Source organism: Passer domesticus, chromosome 5 (assembly GCF_036417665.1).
Source record: "Passer domesticus isolate bPasDom1 chromosome 5, bPasDom1.hap1, whole genome shotgun sequence".
In the NCBI taxonomy this organism is placed as follows: Eukaryota; Metazoa; Chordata; class Aves; order Passeriformes; family Passeridae; genus Passer; species Passer domesticus.
In genome coordinates this window covers 20,885,553-20,898,093 of record NC_087478.1, presented here as the reverse complement: position 1 = coordinate 20,898,093, position 12,541 = coordinate 20,885,553, and the positions used below count along the sequence as shown (strand labels likewise).

The 12,541-nt window shown below is 38.7% G+C and overlaps 1 protein-coding gene across 12 annotated transcripts in view; it reads right to left on the bottom strand.

Moving 5' to 3' along the window:
- The window catches only part of CADPS2 (calcium dependent secretion activator 2), a 282,995-nt gene that overhangs the window by 139,698 nt on the left and 130,756 nt on the right, over positions 1-12,541 (bottom strand). For all 12 annotated transcript variants that reach the window (XM_064422269.1, XM_064422258.1, XM_064422259.1 and 9 more), the window contains one exon: positions 7,899-8,010. In XM_064422269.1, coding sequence (XP_064278339.1) covers positions 7,899-8,010 — 112 coding nt within the window. The remainder of the gene's footprint in view (positions 1-7,898; positions 8,011-12,541) is intronic.

Here is a 12,541-nt window from a genome sequence, read left to right as displayed (position 1 = left end):
GGGTAACACCATGGTAGTTTATTCAGCAGCAGCACAGAGCACTATGAGTTTTTAGTACATGAAAGTGTTTACCATAATCATACTAACAGGTAATCGACATTAAAAAGTATAATGAACTATTAATGACTAGAAAGCTACATAGCAAACATAGCTGCTGTGCATTGCTTCAACTCATTTAAGGCAAATTAATAGTATCAGAACAGTGTGGGTTGAGATAATTCAGTAAATTTAATCATCTCATAATCATTAAAAAATACTTAACCATGTGTTTCAATTATATCTAGCATTATATTTCCTCAAACTACACTGTAACCGAAAAAGTGTCAAGTTCATCTTAGGAACCTCATCTGGATAAAAAATAAACACAAAAATCTTAAATATTATAGATCATCACTTGTAGCCATTTGTGCCAAGTGATAGTCTCAAAAATATTGTTTCTTAGTTGTGAATGACTGAAAATGTTTCTCTATCTTAAAAGTTCACAGGTAGAAAGATTTTGAAGCTAGTATCACTTGACAACTAAACTAATCACCATTTTTGTGATTCCATTAATTTATTTAGGTCCCCAGCTGGGTCACAATAGAAGAAGTTAATTTAAGCACACCTGAGCCAAACAGTCAATCCGGACAAGCAACTATGAATTTTATTTTTGGCCCATTGATCATATCTTCTTTTAAAGGTATGAAAGAAAGGTTGAGTTGTCCAAAGCACTCTAAAAGCTTGAACAAAAAAAACTGGGGGCATTCTTACTTTCTTATACAAGATAACTGAACAAAAGATTCAGAGTCAAAAGTACTGCACTGAAGTATCTCCTACTGGTACTCCTATATTGAGATAAAGCTCTCAAGTTAACCATTCCTGGCTCCAGTTGTCCTGTCGTCAAAAAAAATATGCAGCCTTCAAAAGGGACTCATGAAGGCAAGAGGAAAAGAGACCAACAAGACCGTGAATAAAATCAAGTCAAGATATCCTCTACATTTTCCCCCACCTGACACCTGTGGCTGCCTGTCAGCCAACTTATGTCCTCACTTCTGGATGCTTCCCCCAGTCCCCTACTTCCACCAAACCCCATGATATTCAACAGTTAAACCCAAGTGATGGAGTTACCCACACTTTTGACCCAAGTATTTGAGATGAGAAAGATTTTTCAAGTAGGGATGATCCAAGACAAATTTTGAGATCTTAGTCTGAGCACCAGACCTTGGTAATCACGGTAATTCTGAGCTGACTATGCTGAGTTTTGGCTCATTGTCACAAGCAAAAGAGATCAAAGTGAAGAAGTTCTGCATCTTAATGCCTGGCTGAAGAGGCAGGTGATGTTTAGCATGCTATTACAGAAAATTGTTATCTCGCCTTCAGTACAGACAGAACTGTAAAAAAGAGAAAGATGCAGCCTATCCACAGTCTCCTCTTCATAATGCAGCCTGGGTCATCTTCAGAAAACAAACCAAACCTCAGCCTAGCCCCATCCCCAGGGATGCTACTGATGCATGGGGCTGTCCTGGTGTCTCCCAATCCTGCCCTGTGCCCTGATACCCCAGGGAGTTGCTCCTCCTTCTGGCATCCAGCCTCCTATCCTTTCTTCAAACTCTATAGTCTCCAACAGAAAAGCTGGAAAATTTTCTGAGACAAAAGTTCTCATGCCTGATGTGCCCTTTCAGAATACAAATGGTGCTACAAATGCTGTTTTTTTCTGCTGACCAAAAGAGCATTTCATTTTTTTATCTTATTCCATACATAGAATGAAAAATTTTAACCTCATATCTTAAGGTCTGGCTAAGTTACAAACAGTTGAGAACTGAATATACATCATGTGGTCTTAATCATAAGAGCTTTGTGATGTCTCTTTAGAATAAACAACACACTCCTAGTCATGCAACAAATTGCACAATGAACTACAGAAACCAAGCTTTCTAACTCTCATACTCTATGAGAGACATTTTTACCTCAATTTGTGATTATTTAAAGCTATGAAAAACAGTGCTGGACACATAAGATCACACAATCCATCCACTGCATTTGTTGAAGCTTTCATCATGCAACAGGACTAATTAATACAATAAAAGCATTTTCTTTCATGTTTTAAAATGCAATGATTTGAAAAGATGCCAGTGCAAACAAAAAGGATAGGCAACATTTAAGTTATGAAGCAAGTACTCATTATTATTAGGCACATGCAAACTTATACTGCTGGTCATCCTCTGAACAAATATCATAGAAAAATCTCCAAGTTAAATATGCTGTTTCAATGATTTGAAAATAGTTGTAGAACAAAAATTATTGAAGTTGATTTGGGATATTAAATAGATGACTAGAGAAACCCTTTAATGTTATGTTGTTAGTGAACTCTGGCCCCAGCCTCACTTTTGGGACATCTGGTTTTGAAAGAAATGTCTACTGACTCTTGTCAAGGTACCTTCTGCCCTAACTTAAAAGTTTGGAGCCGTTCTGTGTCAGCCCTGTTCCCAAAGACTGGCTAATGTCAGAAAGCCAGAAGCCGCTGTCAGTGGGACAAGAAGCTCTGTCAAATGCCCCAGCAGCAGCCTGCCAAGCACAGCACTGCACTCACCTTCCCTGAGCATTGTCATGATACCCTGCTGCCACGAGGATGAAGGAAAAATAAGTTAAAGAAGAGACTCAAAATTGGAGGTAGAAAGGGGAGAAGAGATGTCTCTCTTGAGAGTAATTCCCTTACAAAAGTTATCACCTTGGGAACCCCTAAAAAATGGGTTAATAAGAGTTCAATCACCAAAGGAGTTTATGAGTTTTCTATGCAAGCTCCAACACCTCACCTATTGAGTGATCTCTTGCTTTTTGGCTATGATTGCATTATGTCTGAAACACCAAGACAAGGCTTTGGGTAACAGGTGGTTAAAAAGAAACAAAAAACAACAGAAATTGAATAGACGTGGTGAGGGAGCTATCTAGAATACTGCTGATGAAAAAGAACTGGGAAGACTTCACAATTTATACAATCAATCTCTGTTGATGGTGCTGTCTGAACACTAACCCTAACAGGCCTTAGCAATTGATGAAAGTAGTCTTTGAGTCCTTCCCAAAGAGCCTCTCCCCCACATTTAAGAGAGACAGACAAGGCCTGAATGCAAAGTATCTCAAGGATTTCAATGAGAGGCACTCTCAAAGAAGCTACTGAGAACCTCCCTGCTAGAATGGAAACAATAACACTCAGACATCACAGAGCGCTGACAGGCAAACCAGGGATCAAGAGACAAAGTGGGAGTAGAAGCAATCTCTTATAATTTTCCAAACTTAAAAAAGAAAGACTGAACAACTCAGGCCTGAGAAACCGCAGTAATTTCAAAGCGCGAAGGAGAAACACAATCCCCAGGATGGCAGGCTTTAAATTAACAGTCACAGAATGAAACTGTCTCTGCTCAGGGGCTCTTTGAATGTGGCACAGAAGATAAACAACATGCCCCGTGTAGATGACATCCAGAAACCCATCAATCCTGTGAGTATAGGTACCTAGTCAGTACTGCTATTTTACAATTTTAAATCAAACACAGAGTAACAGCACTGAAGGAAAAAAACCCAAATCATAGCTGCACAACTAATTATTGCTGGTTGCAGCTGACTGTGACAAGCAGGCTGTGAGACAATAGTTCTCTTTTAATTGAATAGTCAGAGCAACAAGGCTGAAATATTCTTATATTTAAAAAGTATCAGCGATCAAACACCACCTGCTGCTCTCACATTGTATCCACATGTGTGCTGAGCACGCACAAGGGCTGTCACTTTGAATTTACTTACTAGGTCTGAACATCTTTATACACAAAGTACTGAACAAGCAAAAGGGGTGCCAGATCCCTGTGTTTCAGAAATCACCAGGCTGATTTTTTCAGAAGTAGTTACACCGAACTCTGAAGGCTTCTTCACACTTTCTCAGCCATTGCACGTACAAATGCAAACATCAATTCTGCTTTCCGTATGCACATACAAAAATTATTCAAGTGGCCACATCAGTATCAGTCACATAAAATCTGTACCAGAAATTTCAAAGATATTTGACTAAAGTAAGTTCTTAACATTTCCTCATTAGATTAAGTTTAGCTGCAAAGATGCAGCTGCTTCATTTTCTAGAAGTTAGTCAGGGGTTCAATTCACTGTATGTAGAGGTCTGCTCAAAGAGACACACACCACTCCAAAAGCTCATGTTCTGCAGAACCCAAATCCAAATAACATCCTTTCCCCTTTTGTGCAGCACACATCTTTGTTTTTAATCTCAGTGAAAAACTGAATTTATACAACTGTTCTCCAGTTTGTGTAGAAAAGAGAACAAATGTTAAGATTTATTTTTGTTTGAAAGTGTTCAGCAGGGAGCCAGAAGAATGTCCTTCAGCAAGTAAAATATTCTCTTGGGATTCACAACTGGATTTATTGGTATTTTTGGAGGAAGACAGCCATATCAGACAAGGGACATAGCAAGTATTACTTCCTTTCAGTTAATCATGTCTTAAATGCTTTGAAGGGAAAAGATGTTAAGTACAAACATCAGCCCTTCTATTACTTGGTGCTGACCTGGTGGCTTCCACAGCAGAGGTTGTAAGACCCCAGTTTTCAAACATGGAGTATAAAAAGCTGCAAGTATGATCTGTCCTCTCTGGCCTACATCCCCTCTGCTCCCCAATGAGCTAATTACTTCTGCAAATAAGCAATGTCTTCTCCGCAAATGAGGGGCCTGCTGATATCAGTGATATCTCTAACTATTCATAAGTTAGAGATATCACTGTCCACTGATGGGTTCAATGGAAACACATTCTCCTCTGCAGTACTGGGGACACCTTTGCTGGCTCCCTATTTCATATCTTAGATCTCTTTTCCTAAAAAACTGACCCCTTGGTGGTAGAAGAAACCTTTTGGTATGTGATGGAAGTTCAAAATTCAAATAATGTAACTGGATGCTGCCTTCTATTTCTAATTATAGATTAAACAGAACAAAACCTTCAAGATAACTGCAAGCTTCAGTAATGTAGAAAAGTGGCATCAGGTCAAGACACACTGTTAAGAAAGTACTTGACAGATGAAAATTAATGTCCACAGTAAGCCTACCTCAGAAGGGGTAGGTTTGAGTTGAATTATTAAGTACAGGAAAAATACCAGTAGGAACTATCTTCAGATCTTTCCCAAGGATAAAAAACCCAGCTGGATCAGATGGACTCCTGCAAGTCACTGCATTGTAATGACCATGCATAAAGTTGCCAAACTTTATAAAAATTAAGCTTATCCAGTGGGATCCTACATATTTTCAAATACTACTTGAATTTAAATCTCTCAGACCTGAAAACAAAGACATCACCAACAAAAGAAGAGCTTGAAAGCTAAAATGTGTACCACAAGAGTACATAGTACTGCAAATTATTTGGTAAAAATTCTGTCAAATGTTCTCCCAACTTCCCCTGAGGCTAGCAACCACCTCTCACAAATACTCTGGTTCAATCAGAGAAGTAAGTTGGAATAATTATTTTTCTCCTGAATTAAGGATCTAACCCCATGAGCTGGAAGTTGCCTGTCAGCAGCCACAGGTTTTACCAGACCTGGGAGGTGCAGAATGGTAGACACCTGAACAGGCTACTGCACAGCCAACACACCCTTTTTATGTTGTTTTTCACAGCTAAGGACCATAAGTATGTGCAGTACATAAGGTCATTGTGGGAGGTTTATCTTTCACTGACTTATCTTTCTCAGAAGGTATTCTTTGGCAAGGGTGTGGATATTTTCGGTAAATCAGGAGTGTATTATAAAATAGAAAAGCAGTATCCAGGCATCTCTTGGATACTCCTATTTGCTATTCCCAACCTCAGCACAAGCTTTCATACAAGGGGAAAAAAGGTGATGGCCATTATACTTTTTCAAGGCAGGAAAAAAAAAACCAGCAAAAAGAAATTATTTTAATAGGCTTATTTTGCTACTGCCAAATCTCAAAGCATCTGATAAAAGCAAGCAGACTCTCTCCCAACAAATACCAGGAAAGTAATAATCAGAAACAGAAGATTGCTCTTTCCTATCTCATCTTTTATAGATCTTGCTTTATATCTGGGAAAGCTGGGTCAGACTCCAACAACAGGGCACTGAGGTCACTATCCCCTCTCAATTATCTTTTTTTTTTTTCTCTTTCCCCTCATCCCTTCCAACCAAGGTACTTTCTTTAAATTGCTTTGACCAGCTGACAAACACAGATGTGTCATGAGGCAGCCAGGAGTGTGCACGGAGAGGAAAGAGTAAAAAGCCTACAAACCAACCATCCTTGGCCACAGGGCACAAAAGGAAAAAGTTATATTCAATATTTTACATTTGAAATGCATTTATTCTTTAAAATTAAATTTGAAATCTTTTTAACTTCCTGTCCTAGAAACTTAGACAAGCTGCAGCATAAGAAAGCAGACCAAGGCTGGTACCTGAACTTTGGCTATTTGAGGTTGCAGAAACAGAGGATCTTGCTAAAACCTGCGATACTTAGACTCTTTATATTGATGATGCTTCTTTTCTTCTCTGACTCCTTGGCAATGAGTATGCTGGCTACTGTTCACAATGGCCACATAGTCCCTCCTCCACTGTCCTTCACCTTGGCACTTCCCCTTTGCTTCTTTGAAACGACTGTGAAAGGAGGGACTGAGACAAAACTTCTTTGTGTTTAGTAACACCATGCAGTTCCTGCAATTTTACCTTTACAGTGTCTCTTTTATTGCTCTGAATCCAGATATTGGTGACTCTTGTTTGCCCAGTTGCACACCTGTGGCACCTTTGTGCCTGTCACACTGCCTGCCTGGCTCTTGCCAGGGTGTTAACCCCGTGGGAACCTTCCCCATGCAGATCCCACCTACACCCTGACCTTGGAAGCCCCTTAGAAGGATATGAGATGAGGCAAGAAGTAATCCTGAAGATACAGTCCCGACCTTAACAAGTGACACAATGCATGGGACAATGTGTCTTAGCGTAACCACCCGTGCTCAGAGAACACAAAGTGCAGAACAGCCCTGCTGTTTCCAAAAAATTGTGCTTGCTTGAATGAGAAACAGCCAGGACTCTGACTATAGAACTAATCATTAAAATGAGAGCTATCACATAATGCGAGCTAACTGTTCTATAGTTCTATCACATGTGCTACATGTCAGAGGGGAACATTTCAACAGGAGAAGAGAGGGAGATTTGCAGAGCCTCTATTCACCTTAACCTCTTCTTTCTACAATACATTGCACTCTCTAGCTCTTGATTTTGGCTTAAGAAGGATAAATTTACAGAATTTGCAGAATAGTCTGAGTTGGAAGGGACCCAGAAGGATCATTGAATCCAGCTATTAAGTGGGTGGCCCATATGGTGATCGAACCCCTGACCTTGGCATTATTAGCCCTGTCCTCTGACTAACTGAGCCAATATCAGATTATCCTGCCAACAAAAGGAAAACACAAAAACAGAGGAAAAACTAAAGGAGTACAAGAATAAGCTCTTACTTTACTCTCACATACTATTCCTCACTCCTCTCCCATTCTGCTCCATCCTTCCAGCACTTAAGTCCTTCCTTTCCTTACCCCCATTGTTTACTACATTTATTACATGCCAAGTCTTATCTTTATCCCTTTCACTCCTAATTTGAATAGTTAAAAGCATTGATATGTCATGTTGAAATTAATGCTTTAAATAAGACAAAGAGAACCACCATGGATGCCTGATGTAAGTTTCTGAAAGGTAATTAAGTCAACCTACCATGTTTTGAACACTGGTAAAAGTCCTCTTATATAAAAAAAAAGCACTGTTTGATAGAGCCACAGCAGAACAGGGTGGTAATAAGGCCTTATACCATTTTATGGCACATTTTATCAATATTCACACTTCTGGCCATCATTTCTCACATATTTCTCTTCTCTGCACATAATACTCACTCTTCCCAGTTCTTTATCTTCAAGTGCCAGCACCCCGGTGCTTTCTGTAAAGAGTTTTACTTTGACAACAGGCCGAGGGTGAGTAGTGGTGAAATCCCCTTGGGTTCCCCATCTGCAATGAAAAAACCAACAAAATTGAACAGGGGCTGAGTACAGGCCTGAGAGTGATAGGACTTTTAATCTTTTTGTAGAATATTTATCAATGCACTCTTAGAACTTAATTTTCAAGCTTTTGGAGGAGCAGGGTGGGAAAGAAAAGGGAGGTACATTTTTGAACATCCAAGATCAAATATATACATAGAAAAAATGGCTTTTCTCTATGATAAAACAAATCAGGGCTTTTCTGTATGACTTTTGTCATAAAATATCAATCAAAAAAATTTTAATGGCAAAACTAAAATAAAAGAAATTATATCTTCATAGAGAAAAATAACCAAGCAAGAAGGCAAATAAAGCAAGATCTATTTTCTATGAAACATGTTCACTATCTTCTGCACACCAGTCAAATTAATTTAGCAAAGAACCATGTCGTAATTCACTTCAGGCAACCGCATCGTGAATACATTAGGAGACTTAGGCAGAGAAAATTATATATTTTAAATTACATATATTTTACAACTAAGAATGTAGGAAAAACAGAAACACAAATGCAAATAATAGGAAAAAAATATTATCAAAGTGAATATAGCTCTGCAAAACAATTACTACCAGTAGGTTCCATGCTTTTGAGAACCTTAATTAGGCAGACAGATTTCTACTCGTTAATCTCTTATCTTAGTTAAGACACTTGGTTTGCCAGCCTTCCCCCCTCCTCCCTGTGTGCCAGTGACACAAAAAACAAAAGTTAAACAAACTAGGTTGCAACTTCTTCAATGATCTATTCCATTATCCTGGACAGGCACATGGAGCTCATTGCATTAACCAAGTAAACTGCTTGTGATTATGCTATTAGGTACAAACAAAATGCAAAAAGTAAGCACAGCTCCATTTTCTCCTGCTTCTGTCCATTATGTGAGATATTACAATTATCAGAAACCAATAAAATAAACAGATGACCTTAAGACTATGCTCTATAAATTGATGCATTACACAAGCCAAAATCTTAGACCCCCATTTAGAAAAAGCAATAATTTTCATTTACATTCAAGAATACACAATCTCTCCAGTATTGCAATGTGAACATAGAATAGCAATTGTCCAGCAAAGGGATCTATTAATCAAAAGAAAATGCTTCAATTAGCATAAGTTACAAACTTCAAGACCAAGTCTAGAAAGTAATATGCAATCAAAACCAAAAAGCTTTAAGGAAGCAGCAGTTCTGTATAAACCAGTCCTACAGGTGGCTGAACATGCCTGACTCCACAAGTGAGGTTCACCACAAATTAACTGAATCTTGCACTAAATTCTTCACTCTGACGAAGTTAGGTAGATGCGTAATCTGTCTGTGGTGTGCATAGCTTTAGCCTCAGCAAAGTGGTAATAGAAATAGAAACTCTGAGAAATTACCTTCCTGAGTGAGAGAAAACCTGTTTATGATCTGATGATAGATGCTGCGGCTTCAGAATAAGACAATGCCTAGCACTACTGCTTTTCCCAGTGGTGGTGCCAGGGGTAGGTTTTGTCACAATACAGAAATGAAATTTCCAAGGAGAAAGCACCTTTATAAAAGATGAGGTAGTTGTATTTTTAGTTTAGCCTCATGATCCCAGTATTCAGGAAGCACGCTGCCTTGAATTTGGAAATCTAATCTAAGCACTTTGATAGCTGCACCCTCTCTCTCAGTTGTCAGGTTTCTTTGTCCCTCAGCTTCCAGAGGCATTAACCTGTGCATGCCATATTGGACAGCACCACACAAAAAAACCCCAAGAGAGACTCCCATTAAAATAACAAAACAAACCCAAACCCTCTCTACAAAAGTCTAGTGTCACATCAATTCATACAAAAGAGAAGAGAAAGAAGAGGTCATGCTGACTGAAGGGAACAGACACAGCCCATTCAATGAAGAGAGCACCACCTGCAGCAACTCAGCTGCTTCAAGCTGAGCAGAAGGTGTGTGCTTCAGCATTTGCTGGGGTTTGAGCAGCCTAGCATCAAGTGTAAAGGATTTCCTGGAAAGTGGTGCAGTTTTCTTTGGAGACCCAGGCTCCATCTCTGTAGGACACAGCCAGCAGGGGTGGGGCACACATGAGCCTTGCCCAGGGAGCTGAAAGAATTTGCTCCTTCTCCAGTTTAGAGACACAGTGAGAGACTGATGAGAATGGGAGTAACATGGCTTTTAAAAGCTAAGCTGCTACGTATAGGTCAGACAAATTAATGCCAAGTTTGGGTTCGCACCCTGATATTTTTCCTGCAGAAAACACAGTACTTCCCAGAAAAAAAATTTTTTCTGAAACACAGATATCGAAGTCAACCACCATACAAAAGATTGTTCCCATTATTCACAAGACAAAAACTTTAAAATTGTTTATTGAACTACTTTCTGTTTTAAATAGGAACTAACAATGCGGTCTCCAGAATCTGAATGCTCAATAAAAAAATGCTGCTTTTCTTTATATTTTAACTTTCAACATCAATAACTGAAATGTTTTCTGCACGAAAATAAATCTTACAGCTGACTTTTACTTTTCATACAGGTGAACCTGTAGGTTGAAACCTGGCTTTCTGTGAAAACAGAAGCAATTCATTTGTGCCATTTTGATCTTGTTTGAGTCAAAGTATATAGTGGCAAGGTGACCCCCAGCCAGCGAACAATGAGTTTTGACTCCATGATTGCAGAAGGCTGAACAAACGCTTTATTAAGCTACACTAATTTATACTAAGCACTATACTGCACTGTACTAATACTAAACTAACAAAAAAACCCATGACCCTTTCAGACAGTCATGACACAGCTCTGACCTAACTGGTCAATCAATCCAAAACACCCATCACCAGTGTCCAGTTAAGAAACTACCTATTGGTAAACAATCTCCATAAGACATTCCACATGTGCCAAACAACAGATGCAGCAAGTAGAGATAAGAATTGTTTTTCTTCTTTGTCGGAGCTTTCTCACAGCCTTCCCCAGGATTTTTCCTGGGAATGTTGTGCCTGCTGCTCTCTGTGAAGAGAGCTGCGGCCACAAAAGCATATTGCAGATAATTTATTTACAGCTTGCTCTGCTGTAGAGCTCCTGAAGGAAGGATGGAAGAAAGGATGAAAGATCAAGCGAATTAATTCATCTATCTTATGAAATTGTTATTTGCAAACATTGTCCCTTTAGTAAATCTTAACTACAAAGAAAAATGCAATGCTTCATGTTTGTAATAGCATATGGTTTAACTGGCAAATGTATGCAAATGATGGAAACAAAAAAACCAACCGCCTCCACACCTTTGGAGGAGCCATTGATTTTTGAGAACTGGTCCAACGATTCTTGTTAATGTGAAAAATTTTGGTGCTGAAAGTGTTCAGATGGGAAGTGCAAAATTTTAGACAAAACAAGTATGGATCTCATGCAATATTTACATTAAATAACTACCATTATAGCATGGTTGTTTGTTAGTTTGTTTAAATCCTGCTAGATAAACTGTTGAAAGTAACAATTATTTCAATACTAACTGCTGCAGTGAGCTCACAGCACTGTTAGCTGCAGCCCATGCAGCACACTGGATACCTCTAAAACTACCAACTTTAAGTCTTAAAAAAAACCCCTAATTCTGCCTCTTCAGGCTCTCATTTCGCCACATAATTTTCCTCTGTTTAAATAATTTTTCTGCTTTTACCTACTCATTCTCTTTACTATAGAAACTGCAGTGATTTGATGTTTGTTCATCTTTAACCACGAGCCACAGTCTTTTCACCATATTTCTCTGCTGCTGTCAGAGGTACGTGGGTTGATACAGTAATTAGAGACAAAATATATTGCCAAAGTCTATTTCCCTTCACTGCAAAAGTACCTACTGCCAGCAAGAAGGTGAATGTTTATTTCAGCTGAAGATTTATCACTGTGTCACAGAAACCCCTCTAAGGGAATTTATTCTTCTACTTCAGTTTAGAACACATTTCATACACTGGAAACAGCAGCAAATTTTTCTCTCAGGTTTTCCGTTTAACTCATGCTCTCTGTTAGTCAAAACTTTTTTTATGAGATCATGGGAGTGAATGTAATAAAATTTATTATTCTAAGCAAAGATCTAGAAATTTTATTTTAGCCCTATTTATTGGAATATTTTATTTCTGATAAAATACCAACTCTACAGAATTTTTACACCATTTTTTGTCCTCAGGAATATGGAAACCTCATTTTTGAAACGAGGATCAGTCTCCTTGGTGCCATTTTTTGCATCTTTCTGGGTTTGATTTTGGGTTTAAGTCTTCTACATAACCTCAATATGCTTCTTAATTATTAATTAAATTACTTTAAGAGGCCTTCTGGAAGAGTTTTCTTATTTGCTATCCAAACAGGTATGTGGACAGAGCTGGAATGATTAGGAAGACCCACCCAAGCCAGTTTGTTAAGCATCTTACTGCTCCACAGCAGTAAGAGATTTACCAGCTCTTCATCTTTGCACATCTTGGAGCTGGACTGGAAATACTATGTTGAGGCTTCTGCAATATATTTGTGTTTCAACTATGTCAAAAACCTTTACCACCTCTGCTGT